Source organism: Magnolia sinica, chromosome 7 (assembly GCF_029962835.1).
Source record: "Magnolia sinica isolate HGM2019 chromosome 7, MsV1, whole genome shotgun sequence".
Lineage (NCBI taxonomy): Eukaryota > Viridiplantae > Streptophyta > Magnoliopsida > Magnoliales > Magnoliaceae > Magnolia > Magnolia sinica.
Window position 1 is genome coordinate 77,738,909 of NC_080579.1, and position 23,001 is coordinate 77,761,909.

The 23,001-nt window shown below is 40.0% G+C and overlaps 1 protein-coding gene across 7 annotated transcripts in view; it reads right to left on the bottom strand.

The window, feature by feature from the left end:
* The window catches only part of LOC131251477 (probable serine/threonine-protein kinase SIS8), a 63,496-nt gene that overhangs the window by 23,114 nt on the left and 17,381 nt on the right, over positions 1–23,001 (bottom strand). For 5 of the 7 annotated variants that reach the window (XR_009173888.1, XM_058252203.1, XM_058252201.1 and 2 more), the window contains exons 4-10: positions 21,403–22,721; positions 20,826–20,866; positions 20,659–20,727; positions 18,904–19,004; positions 13,809–13,887; positions 13,592–13,690; positions 12,786–12,854 (exon numbers count right to left, since the gene is read on the bottom strand). Coding sequence is in view for 6 of the 7 variants with exons in the window: in XM_058252203.1 (XP_058108186.1) it covers positions 12,786–12,854; positions 13,592–13,690; positions 13,809–13,887; positions 18,904–19,004; positions 20,659–20,727; positions 20,826–20,866; positions 21,403–22,721 (1,777 nt within the window). In the remaining variant the exon portion in view is untranslated. Of the gene's footprint in view, positions 1–11,880; positions 12,139–12,785; positions 12,855–13,591; positions 13,691–13,808; positions 13,888–18,778; positions 18,819–18,852; positions 19,005–20,658; positions 20,728–20,825; positions 20,867–21,402; positions 22,722–23,001 lie in introns of those variants that run through there. The other 2 variants (XM_058252202.1, XM_058252206.1) reach the window with 2 other exon arrangements.

Here is a 23,001-nt window from a genome sequence, read left to right on the forward strand (position 1 = left end):
TCATTAGGAAAGACATCACGTAACTCATCCATTACTGAAATGGCCTCAGTGGGTTACTCTACACTAACCTCTAGTGCATTTTCTCCAGCCACAAGGCCGCACATGTTGTACCCCTCAAAATAGTGGTCTTGATGTCCTTCATGGGGTGGGTGCACAGGTGCACGCCCATAATTGATTCCTTGACCAACTTCATTCATTGATCTATCCTCCAGGCCACCTGCCTGAGATTGAACATTTACCCCAATGGTGGGGTTTGTCCTGGCAATAGTCTTTAATCGAGTAATGCATACATCAAGTTGTTCAAAGAATTGGTCCATTTCCAAGCGCTTATCTAAAGACTCGATCTGCTGGGACAGCTTGTTTAGTGACTCTAGCAGTTGTTCCATGTTTAGTGTAGGGTGCAAACCAAAATTCAGCAATATAGTTGTCAAAATATAAGATTTAAAATAATAAAAAAAATTTAAGAAACAACCTAGTTACTAAAAACGAAAAAGGAAAGTTTCTAAAAACAAATTAGGAAAGTTTCTAAAAAAGCAACCTAGTTACTAAAAACGAAAAAAGGAAAGTTTCTAAAAACAAATTAGGAAGGTTTCTAAAAAAACAAAATTCCTAAAAAAGTAACCTAGTTTCTAAAAACGAAAAAAAAGAATTTTTCTAAAAACAAATTAGGAAAGTTTCTATATTTAAAAAAACAACCTAGTTTCTAAAAAAAGAAAAAGGAAAGTTTCTAAAAATAGAAAGTCAGTTAGTTTCTAAAAAAGAAAAAGGAAAGTAAACTAGTTTCTTAAAAAGAAAAAAGAAAGGAAATTAGTTTCTAAAAACAGATTAAGAAAGTTTCTAAAAAATCAGTTTCTAAAAACAGAAAAGGAAAGTTTCTAAACCTAGATATAGAAAGCTAAGTTAATTTCTAAAATAATTCAAATAAGGGGATAACAGAAAATTTCAGCAGCTTATGTCAGGGTTTATGGACCTCTAAACAGCCATATATGATGAAAATTGATGCGTAATAGACATAAACAACTAAACCCTAAACATGTAATGCATTCCCCAATAAGAACCCTAGCTTTGATACCAAATTTGATGCAGGACATGAAATTCAAGTATGATATGCAAGATTTCAGTCTTAGATCATACTAATTCAGAAACAATAACATAAAAATTCCACATCCCACACAAAAGTCCAAACATTCAATTAAGAGGAATCTATGCGGGTCCAGGCCTACACATGATAGGGCTGGATCAATAAAATTTATTGACCAAACGATGCTCAAAGATAAGAAATAATCATCCACACATGCATAGTAATCAGCCCCTAATACAAGGGATTTACCAATTTCAATTCGGGGAATCCTAGGGTGAGAATAGGGATAGAATTTGGAGATTTAGGACCATCTAGGGTTAGGGTTTATGAAAAACAAATATGAGAGAGTAAAGGAGAGGGAACCCTAAACCAGAAGACAATTGTCACGTGCGGACTACGGGTGGGACCCGACGCACATGTGCTGGTGATCGGCCGCACGTGTATGGGGCCCATGTACCCAAAAATCATCTCCTTGGGGGTGGTCAGCCAGGCTTGGGCTTCAAAACCCCCAAATTTCACGTCGATCCGAGCTACAGCCTGGGCATGGTGCTCCGTCTAAGTTTCAGCCCTCCTACAGGGCCAGATTCTGCAAATCTGTTGAAGAGAGGGAATTTGAAGCAATAAGGGACAGATTTGTAACACAGATGATTATAGGAGATGAGAAGGGTAGATGGTATAAGACGTGTAATAGAGATGGCGATGGATGGAGGTGAATCGGGATAGATGTCGCTTCGCACCACCGTAGTTAACCCCTCGAAGAATGGAGGGCTTCGCACCCAATTAGGCTTCACAACTTAGAGAGTAGGAAAACGCAGAATTTTTATTAAGCTTCTATGAATCAAAAGAACTACAAGGAGTGCCTATTTATAAGAAAACCATATATCCAAAACTCGCGCTATGTGCGCAACCTATTACTTGGCGATGAAGTAAACTAAAATAAAAATCAAACAAAGAAATCTAACGTGTTCATGATGCTCTAAATAATAACAATAAGCAAAACCTAAAATATAATATCAATCCGACTAGTGGGCTACGATCATGAGATCCCATGGTGGGCTTTTCTTGATTATCGGGCCCCCACCCTTTTGAATCAAAACTCCGTCTCCTAACTAGGAGGCACTCCCTGAACGCCGTCATCGATCCAGATCGACAATGGTGTCCTTCTTCTGGCGTACGTGCGTAGGGGGCGGCATGCATGCGCATGATGTCCCCATCATGAGGCTAGCTTGAACTCATTTTCAAGCTCAAAAAATCAGCTCGACTTAACTCGAACTCAGCTTCGAACCAAGTCGAATCGAGGCTTTTCGAGTCGAATCGAGTGAGCTAACAAAGCTAGCTCAGTTCGTGTACACTCCTAATCACACATGGGACGTCTCAACCTTATATCAGTCAAACGGGGGTGTCATCTCAGTTGTCTCAACCGATGAGAGTTATGCAGAGCTCGAGCATCTCCCCAGAGCAATCGAGAAAGTGGATGTCAGCGATGTGAACTGCGACAGCGATAATTGGCTCTCTTCTATAAGGACGGAGGATAGGGAATGTTTCAAAGTTTTCGAGGAAGTTGAACAAGATTCTCTCTATTTGGGGGAGCTCGAGGATGTTGCCAAGGAGGAGAATGTTGGCATGGTTATGGCTTGTTTAAGGAGCCAGTTCCGATGGTAAATGATGGGTTTCTCTTGGGGGGCCTAACCCATAAAGATTGCCTTTCTAATGCCCTGGTGGTAACTCCTCTACGTGCCTCAAGGATGGGGGAAGATGCTATTGTTGTTGGACATAATGATTCAGTTGAGGTAATGATGGTCCAAACTCCCAAGCCAGGTGTGCATGAGCTCATGGAAGATCAAATCAGATGGTCTAAAGATGTCTAACAACAAGTGGGAAGATTGGTAGGACTATCTTTTGCGCCCCACAACGAGGACATATTTGCTTTGCTTCAATTTGTCAAAGTAGGGGGGTCGTGGTGTTAGCACGATCTTCTCATTGTTAAGCCAAGGAAATCACCTAAAGGCTAGAGGGAACTGCTCTGTCTCAAGTGCTCAATCAACTCCGCCTCAGTCGAGAACATCAGTTGGGGAAATAGGGACAAAGGATTAAGGTCAGTTACTCAATGACAATTCTTAGTTGGAACATCAAGGGTCTGGGGAGCAAGATTAAGAGAGCTCGGGTCGGAGATACTTGCAAAAAAGCAAAGGCATGTATTATAACCCTTCAGGAAACAAAGTTTCAGTCTTTCAAAAAAAACACTCTAGGTTTGTTATGAGGAATAAAAAATAAAGACTTGTCAATTCTTGATGCTATCAACTCAGCTGGGGGTATTATGGTGGCCCGGAGCTTAGACACGTGGCACAAAGAAGATGGTTTTATTGGTGACTATTCGGTCTCCATGGTTCTCAAGGAGATCTTGTTAGATTTCTAATGGGTTTTCTCAAGCATTTATGATCCTTGCCAAACTGGCCAAAGAGAAAATCTGCGAAAGTTGTCCAGCTTCAGAGATAGATGGGGTTTCCTTGCCGCTTTAGCAATGATTTCAATGTAATTTGATTCTCTTATGAAAAATCCTCGAAAGGCCGTGTAACTAGTAGTACAAGAGGTTTTGCTAACTGGGTGATTAGCAACGAATAGGTGGATTTACTGATGGGGAGTGCTAAGTTTACTTTAGACAAACAAGCAAGATTAGGCTATTTTATCATGGCTTGATAAATCTTTTATATCCGCGGATTGGACAGAAATATCCGTTAGTTTAGCAAAGAGGTCATCCTAGCCTTGTTTCAAACCACTAACCAATTGTCTTAGAGGTGGAAGATGTGCACTGGGGTCCTAAGCCATTCAAATTCAAACTTGCATGGCTTGAAGTAGAAGACTTTGACCGTTTAATTGAAGACTGGTGGGGCTCATTTGTGGTTGAAGGTTTGGTGGTTCAGACTATGCCTGAAGCTAAAGATGTTAAAAGAAAATTTAAAGGAATGGAAGAAAGAACTTTTTTTTAGAGCCTAGGAAGCTAATCTAGACAAGATGCTTCAAAATATTCAGTAAATAGATTTGAAAGAAGATGAGGAGTTGTCAAATGGAGATAAGGAAAAGTGTGTTAATCTATCAATGGCTTATGACAATCGCCTTAAAGAAGAGGAAATCAAATGGAGGCAAAGATCACAAGTAATTTAGTAAAAGGAGACAGAAATATTCAATTTTTTCAAAACATTGCTAGTGCTAGGGTGAGATGTAATGGGATTAGAAGTTTGGTTGTGGGAGGACTAAGGAGAAAGGGTTACGGATAAGAAAAAGTTTGTGATGCAACTTTGGAGTACAACAAGAATCTGTTATCTACTGACAACTAGCCAAGACCGAGCTTAGACAATCTAGACTTTCCTTGTTCATCTGGTAAGGAAGCCGAGTCTCTCAATATGCTGATATTGAAGGAAGAAGTTAAAGTGGCAGGTTGATTACTTGGGTAGGGGGATAAGGCACTTGGTCTGGACGACTTCCTTATGACCTTTTTCTAGAAATCCCGGCGCGTGATTAAAAAAGTTGTTTTAGGTTTTATTCTTGATTTTTCTAACAGGAGCCACCTCTTTAATGATCTTAGGGCCTCTTTCATTATAATCATCCTGAAGGTTGAAGAATTTGAATGTCTAAAAGAGTTTAGACCCATTAGCCTTGTTGGGGGCCCTCATAAAATCCCTAGCCAAAATTCTTGCCTCAAGATTTTGAGTGCTCTCAAATATCATTTCTGAAAATCAAGAAGCTTTCGTGGCAGGAATGGATTTTGGATAGCACTCTTATCGCCCACAAAGTGTATTGATTTGATACTAGGTTTAGAGAGGGCAAAAGTGGAATAGTTTGCAAGCTGGATATGAGAAAGGCGTATGATTATGTGAATTGAGACTTACTTGATTACATGTTAGGCAAACTAGGATGCGGGGAGAAATGGAAAGGATGGATTTAGGCTCGTGTTGGTTTGGTAGTTTTCTCTATCTTGGTTAATGATTCACCAAAAGACCTTTTCAAAGCCTCAAGGGGGTCAAACAAGGAGATCCTCTGTCTCCATACCTCTTTGTGATTGTAATGGAGACTCTTAGCCAGGTGCTTCATTAGAGCGAGGAGGTTAGATTAATCAATAGCTTTAGGGCGAGGTATTCTGTATCGATAACAGTGGTAGTAACAATCACCACTGTTATCGATACGGGTATCGGCAATAACAGTTGATACGGTGGCAAAATGACCATTACGACCCCTGTAACGGTTGAAAAACAAATTACCTAAAAAAGTTTGAAAAAATATTTAGAAAATCCATAATAATACAAATATTCCAAATATGTATTCATTTTTTGTTTTGAACATGTTTATGAGAATATAACGGTCCGCTCCTTGGTAAGAGTGTTGTATCTGGTTGTCTGGTGAATTTATGAACATGGCTATGTGTCTCTAATATTTCCACATCACAATCGAGCATTAGAACTATAAATAAATAAAAAAAATTTAAAAAAGGTCATAAATACCACTTTATTTTTCCGAAAAACTGCCCTCAAAGATTTCCATTTGCACAAACAGCTTCAATCTACGGTTTTAATCCTAAAAAATATAGTAAAAGTGGACGAAATCTGTTGTAGAATAATCTAGAAAGTTTTTGAAATAAGAAAAGTGAAAAAAAGGGAGAAAAATGAATTTAAATAGGAAAAAAATATGTGGTCATTTTTTGATTGTTACAGCGGTAATGGTCGTTATGCTCTGTAATGGCCTATACGACCCTCGTAACGGTCGATACAGTCCCATAAAACCAACTACACCTTTTCGCCCCCATATCGCGTAACGGTCACAACCGTTACCTATACTTATCAGCCTTTACAACCATATCGTAACGGATATGGAGGACCTTACTTCAGGTTTGCAAATGAGGGAATTAGAGTAATTCATTTTCAATACACAGACAGCACTTTGCCTCTTTGCCATGCAAATGCAGTGAAGGTTAATTACCTGCGAAAGATAGTGACTTGCTCTGTGTTGGTCTCAGGGCTAAAGATTAATGTTGACAAGAGCAAGATGTTAGGGGTCCGACTAAACAGTGAGGAGTCATGGTTGGCCTCTATGTCTGCATGCAGAGCAGGATTGTTCCCTCGAGGTATTTGAGTTTACCGTTGTGTCTTGGGAAATCGGCTAAACATTTATGGGATAAGGTTTTAAAGAGAATTGTGAGAAAGCTTTTGAGCTGAAAGTGTTAGCATTTGTCTTTGGGAGGTTGTCAACCTTCTCTAATATCTTATTGTACTTTGTCCCTTTTCAAATGTCCAAAACCGGTTCTAAGGAAATTGGAAAAGTTAAGAAGAGATTTTCTATAGAGGGGGGCTGAAACAAGAACAAATTTCATCTCCTCAAGTGGGATGAGGTGTGCAACCCAATAGAAGAGGGCGGGGTGGGCATCAAGGATTTGGAAACTACAAATTTCGCTTTCCTGGGTAAGTGGTTATGGAGGTTTGAAACTGAAGAGGGTAACTTGTGGAGAGAGCTAGTCACATGGGATGAGGACATCCAAGCGCCATTTAGAGTGTACCAGAGGAAGAGAGCTTTGGCCCCAGTTCCAGCATCTCTATGGTTGGATGATCACTATACCGGGCCCAGATCAAGTACGTAGCCGTGTTGGAAGACCCCCACATGCATATTTATGCATCTTTGAAGACCTCACACTGGAAAGATGCATGTGGGCTGCGTATAGGAGCTTATTGAACACATCTGGACTGTTGGATTTCGCATGTTGGATCATCCGAACCGTTGGCCCATCTTGATCATTTAGCCATCTTGGCCGTGGACATCATGGGACATTAGTTTAGTTGTTTCATTTAATTTGTGTGTTGTTTTATCGACATGTTTTTAACAATAGGGGGTATTTTGGATATTTCAAAATAATAGCAATTAGTCTATAAAGGGGTGGGTGTGTGAACCTTAAAGGATTATGATGCATTGAATAAAATTTCTCTTTTGCTTTTGAGCAACAAAAACCTCCTGTGATTGGATTTGGTGCGATGTCATGGAGTGATTCCAACTTATCCTTCTCTCATTCTTCTCTTCAAGGTAGTTCATCTGCTTTATGTTTTCTCATCTTCTCTTTTTATTCTTCCTCTTCTTTTTCTTTTGTTTCAAATCAACTCAATCAAACCCTAACCCAACCTACCCTGACCTCCATCGACCCCAAGTCCTTGTTCGTATGACCGTACAGACACACGTGTACGGTACGGACAACCCCCTTGTTCCGTGGCCCTCTTGCTCCGTCTCCATCATTTCTCTCTTCCTCTTGACCATTAACCCTAAAAATCTTAAATCCCAAAAACCTAATTCTCACAACCCTAGATCCCCAATTCCCAAAATCTAAAACCCTAAACCTAAACCTAGTTTAGCCAAAACCGTAAACCAAGTGAATCCCTTAAAATTAAGAATAATTCCTATGCTAGATGGAAGTTCTACCTTCCATAGATCCTAATCTATTCATATTTTGTTACATTTGCATTGTGGGATTGAATTCTTTAACTTTGTGATAGAGTAGTTTTATTTTGTATTTTGAATGCTTTAAATTAATTTGTTATTTAGTTGAAGCACCTCATTCTAGGTTAGACCATCTGCCATGCATCAACGTGCAAGTACGGCTCCCAAAACTTCTATAGATCCTAATTGATTCATATTTTATTACATCTGCATCACGGGATTATTTACAGCTTTGAACTAGAACATGTTTTGTTATTTGGATTCTTTAACTTTGTGATAGAGTAGTTTTATTTTGTGTTTTGAATGCTTTAATTAATCCGTTATTTAATTTCAGCACCTCATTCTAGGTTAGATCATCCAGGTGGTTGGAAGGTTAAAAGTTCTTCATTTTACCTTGCTTCCAATCTTTAGAAATTTGTGAAGTTGACGTCATCCAAATTTAGTCAAGGAGTCACCCTTGTGTTGGGAGATGGGGCCATATTTAGTTCTGGGAAGACATGGTGTGGGGATAAGAAACTTCAGTAGGTTTTTCCAAGAGTTGGCTAGTCTAGCAATCAAAAGGAACATCATAGTGGATCGTTGCTTCTCCATTTCTGGTAGTTTATTGGTGTAGTTGCCTTCATGCAGAAGAGATATAATCGATGAGGAAACCGAGGAATTGGCATCTTTATTGGACCGTCTCAGACTCTTCTCACCTTCAATTGGGGAAAAGGATTATATAGTGTGGCACGTGTCACTTCTCCGTTCGGTCCTTATATAGGATACTTCTGGATCCACCTCGGTCAACAAGTTCTTCTCATCCCTTTCATTCTAGTATTATGGACTCCCTCCGAGAGTTGTCCTTCGTGCAGTTCGTGGGAAGGAAAATGGTGTTATTGATTGATAACCTTCAAAAGAGATCTATGCTCCTCCCTAATATTTGTATTTTGCATATGGTTGATGCAGAATCGATAGATCATCACTTCATTCATTGCTCCTTCACTTAACAAGTTTGGGACTACTTCCTAGGTATCTCCAATGTGGCATGGGTGATGCCGAAGTCGGTATACGATCTTTCGTGGGCTTGGCATGGGGGAGGGCCTAGAAAAGATGGTAAAGTGATAAGGGTCATAATGGCAGTGATGTGGATAATCTGAGGGAGAGGAATGGTTTTTGTTTCCAAAATAGGAGCTCCTTTGTGGAAGAGGTTAGGAAAGTTAAATTCAATGTTGAGGGCAGTGTTTTAAATAGAAAATAATGGGTAGCATAGTGTTCACCTCTCTTAAGCATGAAGCCTAAGCTACATAGCGTGTAGTGTAAGCTATAAGTTACTTCTAGATCTTTAATCAAGGTTGCATATGGTTGCACCAATTCATAACATTCTGCACCAAATTAGACTGATTTATAATGAAATTAACAAAAATTCATCATATTTGGTGTAACCAAATGCAACCTAAAGTAATACAAAAGGGCAATGATTAAATATAAAGGTAAAGAAAAAGCAATGAAATCAATTTAATATTGTTACTTATATTATTTTACTAAAAGCATTGAAAAGATTAAGAAATTTCTATTGAAAATAGGAATTTGTAACCAATCATTGAAAACATTGACTTTCATGTTGTATTAAAAAATAACTTTTAATGTGAGTTACGTAGCGTGTAGCATGTAGCGTACACAAATTATCATGTAGCATAGGCTACATGAGACTTAAGCTATTTTCATGAGCTATATAGCGTTAAGGCTAAGCTACACACTACATAGCATAGCTATTTAAAACATTGGTTGAGGGTTAGGCCTCCAATGTAGTGGCAACTATATTTTGTCCACGTTTGGTTTTTTAGCTTTATGTTGTATTCCTTCCCCGCATTGCATTCGCTTTGGTGGGCTTCTAATAAAAATGTTGTTCTCTCAAAAAAAAAAAAAAAAACCCAACAAAGTCATTCCACATTTTGGATATTGAGGTTCTCCACCTTACTCTGGGGATCCACCCTCTACTAGCATATCCATATTTATCAGCGACTACCTTTCGCTAAAAAGCTTCTTTTTCCTCCCCAAAGTGCCACCACCACTTGCACAGCAAACTTCTATTTTTCTCCTTGACTTTTCCAAGGCCTAGCCCTCCCACCTCCTTTGCCTTCTAAACTTCTTCAATTCTGCCAAGTGAAAGTTTTTTTATCCCCCAAGATGTCCCACAGAAACTGCCTCTAGATTTTTTCTATTGTAGCTGCTACTGCTGCCAGAATCTTGAATAAAGATAGGATTCAAGATAAACTTAGATATCTACTTATATGTAAAACAATAGTTAATCCTCAAAAAAATGTAAAACAATAGTCTTTTTTAGAGATATGTAAAAATAGTTTTCCTATACAAGTAGTGTCTAAAAGTGTCAAACATATGTTAACGCGGCGCAACTTAAAAGGAGTGCTTTATCCTCATTACATGTGGCACATCTACATATAGCTAAAAGTCCACAAAAGAAAAGATTTTTCCACAACACACCTATATGTATCATTACACTTGTCTTATCATGACTCACAACCTCTGCTATGTGCAACAACTCAAAACTTATCCCTTCCATTTTCCCCAAGTAACAAAGGCACGCCACATTTTAGAAATTATGTTGTCTTGACACATGTCCATCACTGCCGGACATGGCTCAAATGCAGAAGTGTTGTTTTATGTCTAAATAGTATTACTTTAATATGAGGTGCTTAATTACAAATAATTTATGTTTACTTACTTTTGGGATCTTTTGCATATAATAATTACAATATGGCATTACAGACATTCACTAGCCCCACGGAACTCCTCTCCACAAGCACTCCACGTGTTCACACGTGCCAACCTAACACAAACGTAAGACATCCAAGCCGCGTTGGGTCCCGCCATCTAGATGATCTGGCCCAAAGTCAGGCTGATCAAGCACAGCCAAAAATCAAGTCAGCCCTGACCATTATGTAGGTCAGACAGGAAAGAGAACAGCGGATGTTTAAAGCTTGTCTTATCACGACTCACAACCTCCGCTATGTGCAACTACTCAAAACTTCTCCCTTCCATTTCCCCTGGTAACAAAGGCACGCCACATTTTAGAAATTATGTTGTCTTGACACGTGTCCATCACTGCCAGAACCGGCTCAAATGCAAAAGTGTTGTTTTTTGTTTAATTTTTAGTACTTTAATGTGAGGTGCTTAATTATAAATAATTGATGTTTACTTACTTTTGGGATCTTTTGCATATTACAATATGGCATTGCAGACATTCGCTAGCCCCACGGCACTCCACATTTTCCCCTAGTAACAAAGGCACGCCACATTTTAGAAATTATGTTGTCATGACACATGTCCATCACTGCCGGACATGGCTCAAATGCAAAGTGTTGTTTTATGTTTAATTATTATTACTTTAATGTGAGGTGCTTAATTATAAATAATTGATGTTTACTTACTTTTGGGATCATTCGCTAGCCCCACGGTACTCCTCTCCACAAGCACTCCATGTGTTCACACATGCCAACCTAGCACAAATGTAAGACATCCAAACCACGTTGGGTCCCACCATCTAGATGATCTGGCCCAAAATCAGGCTGATCAAGCATAGCCCAAAAATCAAGTCAGCCCTCACCATTAGGTAGGTCAGACAGGAAAGAGAAAAGCGGATGTTTAAAGCTTGCTAGTAAGCCACCCATTGTTTCATTATACATCTCGCCTACCTGATGGTTGAATTACCTGATTTCTGATCCAGGTCAGCTAGATGGTGTCCCACCTGATATACAGATTGGATGTCCAACTTCGGGTGGGCTGCTGGAGAATATGGGCCTAGCAAACCTCTAGCATTACAATATAGTTTACAAGCATGCAATGTTTTAAATATTGTTATCACGTAATGTATCACACCCTTGTGATACGGATACATATCGGTTATCGCATGGGATATATCGGTTGTATTGCGTAATGTATCACTGTTGTTGGGAAACATGGGAACATCGGGAAATTGGTCGAAATTTTCAAGGAAACTTCTAGGATTGTTGAAAAAGACATCAATACACACTTAGAAATCAAAACATTACCCAAAAAAAAAAAAAAAGTGCACATAATAAGAGTTTCCTTTGTATGGGGTCCTAATACATGCACTATCCAACAGAACTTATGCGAGAATATTTAAAGTCTATTCATATAATTTATAAACATAAGAAGACATGTATGGAAACAGAAGCAATACAGTCAAAAGCAAAAGAAGAATTACTAGATCAGGTTACATGTTTGACTTTGTGTTTGGATACAAAGATTGCAACTGATTTGTGAGAAAATGAGAAATTTTGATTTTTCCCAATTTTCTGCAACTTGCCCCATCTCCCCCAACTCTAGAAACCGAAGCTCCAAATCCATGATTTTTCATGGAAAACATGAAGAATCATATATTTATAACCATTTGACACGGATTTAACATGATATACAGCAAAAAAAAAAAGAGGATCGAAATCGAAAATGCTCACCGTATCGAATAGGTGAGATTTATTGGCACAACCTATGCATTTCGTATCGCACAGGTGGGATACAAGATATATCGTGGGATAAATCGGCCGATATCGTTGATATTTAAAACACTGCAAGCATGCCAATGGATTTTACTTTTAAAGCCACCATATCTGACACCCCACATGCACGTTTGACACCAATACAGATGTCTATGTTGGAGTTACTGTCTAATATGAACATTCCGATGCATTTGACTCTTGAAGCCACAATATCTGACACCCCACATGCAAGTCTGAAACTGATACAAATGTGTCTGTGTTGAAGCCACTTAGTCTTATACAAACATGCCGACAGATTTTACTTTTAAAGCCACCATATTTGACAACCCACATGCACGTCTGACACTGATACAGATGTGTCTGTGTTGAAGCTACTTGGTCTTTAACGTGATAAAGGTGTGTGTGGAATGTCCTAGCTAAACAGATCCTTCTAAAAGAATCAAATACAAGCTCAAGATAGAAGCTAATATAATATCTCTAAGCAATTATATGCAAATATATAAGCACATGGTGAAGATCTTTAAAGAACTTGAAATGGATGAAAGGATGAACCAAAAGAAAGGGTTCAGGTTCTAAAACTGATTTTCCAGCAGAAAATAAGAATTCGCAGGATCCAATAAAGAAAGCATAACAAAAAACAATCAAACTGGAGCATTTGCTGCGATGACTGCATGAACAGAGGGGGAAAAGCATGCAACGATAAAGGATAAGCTTACCGTGCCCGCAGTTGACCTTGAAGAGAGAAATGTATTGTGCTTCATTCGAGATAACCCAAAATCGCAGACCTAAATTAGTAGGCAGACAATTCAGCGCAAGCTAAGAGATCTAGAACAAAATAATGGCTGTCTTGGTGTGGATTTGGATTTTCCTAGATCCCAAGCCAGACAGAATGAGCTACTAGAAACCCACTTGGGATGTGTTTGCTTTTTGTTGAAACCCTTTCAGGATACCAAAAAAAAAAAAAAAGAAATAGGCATGGAATCTGATTCTGCAGGAAATGGAAAACTGTGATTCCACAAGAAAATCAGTGCATCGGGTTTGTGCAGCTTTCCATGGATTCATGTAGAATGTGAAAAGTCAACAGTCAAATGGTCATGTTATTTCTTTTCAGCAGTCTGAAATCAACAAATTTGATTTCCCCTCTTTTTGCGATTAGCTTGGAATTGGAAAACAGATTGAACACCCTTTTATTTTTCGGAAACAGCATCCCAGCAGATATTGTTTTCATTTCTAAGTAGGGTTGTCAACGAGCCGGTCCTGGGGTTGGCTTCAGCCCATATTTTGAACTTTCTGGGCTGGGCCTATTCAAAATTTGATGTTGCCTGGTCCATTGACAGCCCTATTTCAAAGGTATTGAGAAAAACAAACATACCCTGGGTGGGTATTCCCTTTCTTCATGCTGCGCTCAACACGAAGCATAGCAAGTGTGCTTTGCAAGCCCCACAAACCATGATTTTGTGGTACTTCCAAATGCACCAAGATGCAAAAATAACAACCCAAGATATGAGAAGAAGAATGCTACCTTCACATTCCAATTCTTATCAACAAGAAGATTTGGAGACTTCAAATCGCGATGTACTATTACAGGCTTGAAGTTATGCAAATAATTCATTCCTCGCGCCTGAAAGGTCAGTGACACAAGGGAAATAAATTGTGTTAGGGTTGATGGAAGCTTCTATCAGCAGCCATGATAGTTCATTAACTGAAAAAAATGAAAGTAAGAAACGATTGAGACTTACAACATCAAGAGACATCTTCAAACGCCTCCTTTCATCTAACTGATTGTTGGGCCGGTGAATTATCCTATACAAACTACCTCTGCAAGACATAAACTATGCTTTCACCTTCCATTTATAAATGATATAAACCACAAGAAAGCCTTGTTAACACTAGGCACACCCATTCAAGTGCATGCAAACAGAATTCAAAGATTATTTTCAATGAAACCAAGTGAAATATCAGTAAGAAAATTTTTAGAGCTCCTACATAAACAAAATGTATCTTTTGTGTTTGCTTTTTCTTTTTCTTTTTCTTTTTTTCTTTTTCTTTTTTTTTTTGTAAGAAGTATCTCCCACACAGTGGTAAATTATTCTGATTGTGCTGTACTCATTGTTCATCATCATCGTAGACTTGACTAATTGGGTCAGCTTTATCACTTTTTACCCTTTTTTTTTTTTTCTGTTAGCTTGTTAGTACACATACTGTCAGTTCACATTTCACTGTTAGCGAATCAATACCAAGACCTTAGTGTTGAAACGAGGTATCTTTCACTCAGTCTACCATTTGAGCTATGGATCTGGGTGTCCTTTTGTTCTCTTCTTCTTCTTCTTCTTCTTCTTTTGATATGGGGACTCAAGTTTCTTTTAAATCAGGGGGAAAGTATAAGCCAAGAATGAGCGAACCTCTCATACTTCCTTTCTTGCTCGAGCAAAGGCTATTTAATTCGCAGCCCTTGGAATGCAAGAAAACACTACACTAAAATAAATGGGAACCTTTACATGAAAATTCACAAAACTAATAAGAATTCTCCACAAAATGGTTCTTCCAATAGCAAGTCGTGACAGTCTTTGTTAATTTCCCCACCAATCCAATGGTGGCGCCAATTTGAAAGAAGAAATACATTTGATAACCTTTTAGAAGGTTCTTCCTATCGCCACAAACAAGAAAAGGCCTTCCACCGACAGTCTTAAACTCTCTCCAAGAGCACACATCCCCACTCAATAGCTTCGACGACCTTAAATGGGTGGCCTTGTTTTGAGGGATCTTCTCTAAGGGATTAATAGCGGCTTAGCAATCTCTCCAGAATTTTATCTTGACCGCCTCTTTGGACTCTTGACCAGCTGAAACGATCTTCTTTTAGTAACTTGCCCCAAAGATGATTTGCTATAAAAAGAAAATAAATCCAGTTATTCCTTTCTTTGTCAAGCTTGAAGCATTCTCCACAAAACGGTTCTTCCAATAGCAAATCGTGACCAGCTGTTGATTAATTTCCCCACCAATCCAATGGTGGCCCCAATTTGAAAGAAGAAATCCATTCGATAACCTTTTAGAAGGTTCTTCCTATTGCCACAAACACAAAAAGACCTTCCACCAACCCTCTTAAACTCTCTCCAAGAGCACACATCTCCACTCAATAGCTTCAGCAACCTTAAATGGGTGGCCTTGTTTTGAGGGATCTTCTCTAAGGGATTACTAGCGGCTTACCAATCTCTCCAGAAATTTATCTTGACCACCTCTTTGGACTCTTGACCAGATGAAACGATCTTATTTTAGTAAAAGTTGCCCCAAAGATGATTTACTAAATAAAAAAAATCCAGTTATTTCTTTCTTTCTCAAGCTTGAAGCATTCTCCACAAAATGGTTCTTCCAATAGCAAATCATGACCAGACTTTGATTAATTTCCCCACCAATCCAATGGTGACCCCCAAAACTCCCTTGTCTAGCATGCAATTTGGGGGGTTCCATAGGATATGCATCGTGAGAATTTTGTAAGCCCTTGCTGTCCATGCAAATGCCTCCTGTCTCAACCGAGTGCGATTTGCCCACGCCCTTGCACAAAGAGGGTATTCCCAGCCATCATTACTCATCACATTCAAGGAGGAATTTGGAGAGAGAATGCCATTTGAAGATCCCATCCAGATCTTGATCTCCATCTCATCCCTATCAACAAACGCCTCATTTAATTTGCTCATGAGACCTTCAAACTCCAAGTCTTTGGTTACCTCTTCCTTAAGATTCAGGACAAGAGTTATGTTCCACACCATTATTCTTCCAATACACTCACAATCATCTTTCACAATTGCCACTTTGAGGAGATATATGGAGTAAAGAGCTGGAAGCAAAGAAACCAGACTCCTCACCAAACCACAAATTTTCCCAAAGGCACACTCAATTACCCAATCCATCCATAATAATAGGTAGCCCGCTCTTATAGCTAAATCTCTCCCAGCTACTAATCATTTTCCAAACACCTGACCCTTCTCCTCTAGATGCCAACCCAGAAAATCAATCGCTCTCTGAAACACCACACTTCTTGGTTTAACCTCCCTCCATAATCTGTGGCTCGTCAAACCCCAAAACCATTAGTTAAGCAATCGCCAGTTCTTTCACCCCTTCTTCTCATTCGTATACCTGGCACTCGCTTAAATTTTTGGCATCCTTCCAATCGCTCTCTGAAACACCACACTTCTTGGTTAAACCTCCCTCCATAATCTGTGGCTCGTCAAACACCAAAACCATTAGTTAAGTAATGGCCAGTTCTTTCACCCCTTCTTCTCATTCCTATACCCGGCACTCACTTAAATTTTTGGCATCCTTCCAATTTATGAGGTGAAATTTAGGATTTGAAGAGCCTCCTTCCCAGAGGAAATCTCTTGACAAGAGTTCAAACTTCCAGGCAGCTAACCACCAACATCTTGAAAAGAGACGTATGGTTGACACATTGTTAGAGAGAGAGAAGCCATCAAACTTCCTCTCAGTGGAAGCGCAAGATATTTTAAGTGTAAAGCTAACCTCTCTTGTCCTATCCATTCCACCAGCCTTAGTTGTAACATATAGATATGAACCAATGATCATTATTACTGTAAATATTGCAAGTATTGTGTTGTATTATATGCATGCTACATAAACAAAGTGAAAACTTCAACACACCATATCAAGGGTTAGATAACAATAAAATAACAATAATAGTATAGACCATTATCTTGGACCACATAATGGAGTGATCCAGTTAGAAAATGACCAACAAATTCGATCAAAGAATCCAGAATGCAGATGGCATATGAACCAGATCGCTCAATCCAGATTGAAAAAATACGAGGGTCGATGATCTATGTAAGATTGTTTCAGACATTTTCTGAGAAGTTTCATTAAATCTTCGAGATGGGCACACTCAAATGCACGACCAGCACCTCTTTCATAAACAATAAGCTAAAAAGTTACTATCTTGGTGATAACCACCTTTCCTAAGCAAATTTGAAATTCATAGATTAGATTGTTAAGGATTTTCCCAATTGAGAATATGTTTATTCAGTGCAGGAGTTCTCAGCAGAAATAGAATTAAGAGATTGCATAAATACATTCTACAATAAAAACAACTTAGAGAAGCAAAAATGGTGAAGTGGTTATAAGCACTACACAGATATATACACAGAGTGAGACTAAGGGTTTGTTAATCCAGCATGGGTTAATAAGCCAAACCTACATCTAGCACATGTCCTAATGTACCATACGTGTGTGAGATCCAAGCCATCTATCATGTGGCCCCCATTGTATACATGCACAGGCACAATAATCAGGCTGGCTCACTCATCAGTGGGTCACAATGTACTAAACAAATAGAAAACAAGGAAATTTTTGTTTTGGCTATCTGGCTGCACACTATTGCCCACCCATGAGTGGACCAGCCTGTTTTTGGCCTATGGCAATTACATGGTAGGACCCACCTGCTGGATGGCTCAGCCCAAGCATGCCATCTTGCCACATAGATTGGGCTTGGGCTATACACGTGCATGGTATCTGCGAACCAGTATATGAGAGTAAAGATAGCTACCAGATTAATAAAGTAATTACTATAAATAAATAAATAAAAACTAGTAGAATTACAGCTTCTCATGGGAAAGTAGTAATGCTCAGCTTGTAATCCATATTGCAACACTACACAGAAAATAAGGGCAAGAATATTCCCATCTTTACATTTCAAAGTGATACTCCAATTATTCATTCATTTGAGAGACTTTTATTTAACCACAGCTTTATTTGAATTCCATTCATTGACAACATTGAACTCCTGGGACAAGAATCAGTCCAATTAATCGCTAATCAGGAGAAAGCATGATTCCGGGACCTCGTTTTCTCTTAAAAATGCAATTGCAATGAAACCCAAGACAGGCAAGCATTTGGAATGAATTCTTAAACAAAGTATCTCCTTCAATATGACTGCATTCAAGATTTAAAAAGAAATTTATTTTTAATGGCAACAAATTTTTTATTCAAAAATGAAGAAAGGCATGGCAAAAGGGCAAAGAGGGATGAATAGTGAATGACCCTCTCGTCGCTCCCTCACAAGCGAGCCATCGGCCACATTCTTCTCACCTTCCTAAGCCAATGAACATCAAGCACCCAAACAGGCAACCAGAGATTTGATCTCCCAAAAACAGGAAAAGGCCTCCAATGCCCAACAAATCCCTCAAAACCAACTGAGAAATAAACCGAAAGCTTCTTCAATGATTAGCTTCTTGGAATAGGAACTGTGAAGAAAGGGGAAGCGAAGGAAGACAGCAGGACAACATTAACATGCATGGGACCCCTTCTTATAGTGTATGGATGCACCAAATAGGAATCAGGCATACTGCAGCCATTCTGGACCTAGCCCAGAATGAACAAGGAACCAGAATCCATCTTGGAGTGCAAGTACATCACCAGATCGGCATCATTACGAGTGTCATCGCCTTAGGATGAGCATACAAACTCCAACTACCCGACAGAAAATAGCATGAGCATACAAACTCCAGCTACCCGACAGAAGTAGCATACAAACTCCACCTGTCCGAGAGAAGAGGACCTCCAGAGGTGAGGAATTAAGCCAACAAAATACAAAAACCATCTCTAAGCATGATCAACTTCACCAAGATTGACCCCACCTCCACGCAAGGCCCAAAAAAACCAACATAACCTCTCTACCTTCTCCTCACTCAGAGGGTCAACAATCCCAGAAGGGCCAGTATTAAAAGCAAGAATTATAACAGAACCTACAATTTATTTTTTTTAAAAGAAGAACAGAACCTACATTTTGAACTGGTGAAAGAGGAGACATGTCTAGTGTTGGTGGCATACCTAGGGAGAAATTCTGTAACAATCGAAAGATGTGGGGCACGAGTTACAGCACCCATGAAAAGAACAACATTAGGATGCCGTAGTCTTTTCATGATCTGGACCTAAGAAAGCAAAAAGAAAAGTATAATAATAGTTAGATGATGGATAATAATTCATGGCCAATAAGTACTGAAAGAAATGCAAGATAGTAAGCACAAATGACCCAAACAATTTTTTTCAGGTATTCATGCTACAACCAACCTACCCATAAATGAGTATAAGAATTTTGCCATGTGGCCACAATTTGACTGCATCACGGGTGGGGTCCACTAACTTATTGAGAACTCATGTAGAGCCCACAGATTGATCAGGCCATTATCAAGGGGCCACAAAACTGTCTGATTGTATTGTGAGGCCCAAATCTAAATCTCCTTGGCTTTTGTGGGACCTACTGCTAGGCCACATGATGCAGGGGACGCGGATTGGGTTATTGCCCCCGCCTGTACCAAGCAGGAATGGGTGGCAATGAGGTGGATTTGATTGGCCCGCAGGCCACTGTCAGAGATGGGTACCAGACGAGTACATACTTGACCAACATGTCTAACATGGGCCTGCCGTCCAATCAAATCCTGCCATGTTGCCACCCATCTCTGCTGGGTACTGGCGGGGCAGCACCCAATCCAGGTCCTGATGCAAGAGGCCATTGAATTGTCAGATTGTGTCCAGTGTATCCCACTACCAACAGATGCAAAATCACGCCATGATTTGTGGTCCTATTGGACTATGGATGCACAAATCTAATCAGATCTATCCAACTGTTGGATTGACCTGTCAGTCTCACAGAATCAATTGGGACACCACACTATGGTTGGACTGTGGCGCACACAAATCCAAGCAGACTTGCCAGTGTTGCAAAGATGACTGAAAGAATCTTCACAGCATACTAGCCAGCTTTGCATGTGAGATATTGGGGGCAGTAATCAGGAAGGTCCACCACAAATATGCTCTGGTGCCCAGTCCCAATAGTCAAGTGTGTGGCACGTTTATATTGAATTATACACAATTGGTCATTTTTTTACACAAGTGATCCACCTTGATGAGCAGACAAGCCTATTTTTGGGCCAGGGTATGTTCGCAGTGGACCCCACCAGATGAGTGACTCAGAGCTTGCACCTGGCTGCAAAGATCCTTTTTCAGTCATTTTCTAGCAAATCTCCTCGAAGCTAATCGACCACTCACATTGGATTGCTGTCTGTCTCATACAGAACTCCTTTTCAATTAAGACCTCATCACCTATGCAAGCTATTCTATGCAGCACAGTTTTAGCTAAAAAGTTTCGAAGATGATCAGCCAGAGAAGTATGGTATGGACATCAACCAAGTATTGTGCTTCATCATCCAGAGGCAACAAGGATCAGCAGTGTGCTGGGCACGACAAAGGCTCTATCATATGTTTCTCTGGGCTTCAGTAGCAATGGAGCCTTAGAGTAGGTCTAGAATCTTCTTGGAATTGACTGTTGAAGAAGATTCCATGAGTGTCATCTTGTGGGCAACAGAAGATATTCCTGGTCCTCGAAAGCTATCCGCAATCTTCCTTGAAATATATGATTGAAACTCCAGGCTAATTTATCCATGTTGATAGTGAGAAAAATATTATAGTGGATATGAATTTCTCATCCTCCCCTTTTGTATCATGAATGCTTTCCCATCTCGATGCAATACTGACTGTGATGATTGTGTAATGCTTGTGCATGGGGGGTGGGGGGGGGAGTGATACCTCGCTTATAAATTCTGCAAGTGCATCGCCAGAAATATCTTGGTCCAAGAACTTCTTAACAGCAACTTCCTAACAAACATAAAGATCCTGTTAAACGGTCTAATCATCTATGATAGAGAAAATACACAAACACAATGACGTATTAGACTTTGCAGGAGAGGGCTCACCGTTCCATTCCAGTCACCACGATATACCTCGCCATATGATCCTGCAGCAGGAAGAGAAGTAAAATGCATATATATAGGACAACTCACGTCGATTATTCTGGAGGAAATATAGGGTCCAGAGCCCAAGTAAAAAAATACAATGATCCTATGTAAAAAGATCCATAAGGTCCAGAGCCCAAATAAAAAAGTACAATGATCCTAAGTAAAAATACTTCAGGGCCAAATGATAGACCCCAATGATCTCATGCGTCCAAAAACAAATCTCCCATACTGGAAGATCCTAACCATTTGATGAGATCCTGCAAACAGATGGTTGCGAGAAAATACAGCAACTATCCATATTTGACCAAAAAAAAAATGAAAGCAAATGATTGAAGGGTTAGGATCTTTAAATATGGGATCCCCCATCTACGGTGGGGCCCATCAAATCAATGTTCTGAATTGCCGAACCATGGGTCCACACACATGAGAAGCCCCAGGGATATGTACTTTTTCTTAGGCTTGGAACCCTATAATACCTCTTGTTGCTAAAGTACACGCCATGACATGACAAGAAGAATATGCTTGAGAATAGTACCCAGTCCGATACGCTCACCCAAGGTGATTTCCTCCCACGATACTTCCCATTCTGCAACTTCGTCAAGTGCAGCTTCAGATCTTGCACTATCATTTCCAGTCGATTTGTCTGAAATTCTCTCCCCTTCTGGATGAGTGCCACTGGCATCCGGCTCTTGCTTATCCCCACCAGCTTGCCTATGATCGCTTCCTCGAGGCTCATTCCCTATATCATCTCCTTCACCATCTTTCTGCCTATAATTTATTTGATTGACAAATGCATCCGCACTCGGCAAATGGGCACAAGACTCTAGCTGCTCGTATTGCCTGGTGACAGCTGCAGTTGTTGCCACTACTGCAGCAGCAGTAGCGGTGGCAGCAGCCGCTACCGGAACTTCAAGGTTTGAGTCAGCACTTGATTTAGCTGCGGCAACTAACATCGAAGACGCGACCACGGCTGCTGTAGCGGCAGCGGCAGCAACCGGCACATGCTTTACAAACTTCACAGGGGAAGATGTCTCCTGTGTCAGAGTAGCAGATGCTTCAGACTGAGATGAAGTAGGAGAACCTTCCAGCTGTTCCATTTGCATCCGGTAAGGATTAACTTTTGATTGTATGCCATGGTGAGGCAGAGGCGGCAGGTATCGAGCAGGACCCACATCAGCTCGAGCTTTATGGCGGGTCCCATTCTTCCTCAGCTTCTTTTCGTTTGCATCTCCAGTCTGATTCTTGTCCTCTGCTGCTGGAGCATAAATTTCAGTGAACAAGTTCGGGGGTGCGACGACACCACTTTCAAGCAACACATCATGAAGCTTCTGAGCTAATTGTGGGTTTTCTTTTGCAGCATCAATCATGTACTGTGAGACGTCCTTTACTTTCATCCTATGTGCGGCAGGGGAACTAACACCTTCAGTCCAAGAAGGAAATCTTGCATGCATGTACGGACTTGGCCTGCTGGTAGTTTCGTGGACCTGTGACTTCTCATTGGGTGAATCGCTGTAAAGGCCTCTGGAAGAAGATTCCTTGCGTGAAGACCTTGGTCTTAGATTCTCTTGACCACTGAACTCGTCTGAACTACATCTATTGTCCAAACTGCTTTCAATAGTTGCAAGATTCTTAGACCTGGATTTTTTGTCCAGTGGGGCAAACTCTGGAGAGTCACCGATCGAACTTGAAACACCATTGCTAGTGCTAGAGGAGGCTATATGGGAGCTATCAACATCTCTACAAACAGGACTAACTTCAAAGAGTGGATCTTCATATTCCATCTGTGGTCCCGCTGCATCAGATGGGATGAGAGTGCCAGGGGCCGCCATCAGATCAACAATGTACTCCCTATCCCTGTGAGGCACATTTTTAAGTCAGCTTACTGAAATTACATGAAGATAATTTTTACCATCCTCTAATGTATAGGTGAGGAGGTTATAAAAAAATATAAAAAGAAAAAGAAAATCTCTGGCTTTCCCTGCTCCTAGACCATGCAGAATTAAGCTTTGAAAAAAGCAGCAAGTGACAGCCTGAATGACGTATCTAATGAACCACACATAATGGAAAATGGAGGAATTACATGATCCTCAAACCAGGATACGTATTGTTTCCTCAGGCCTTGAGTTCGTCATTT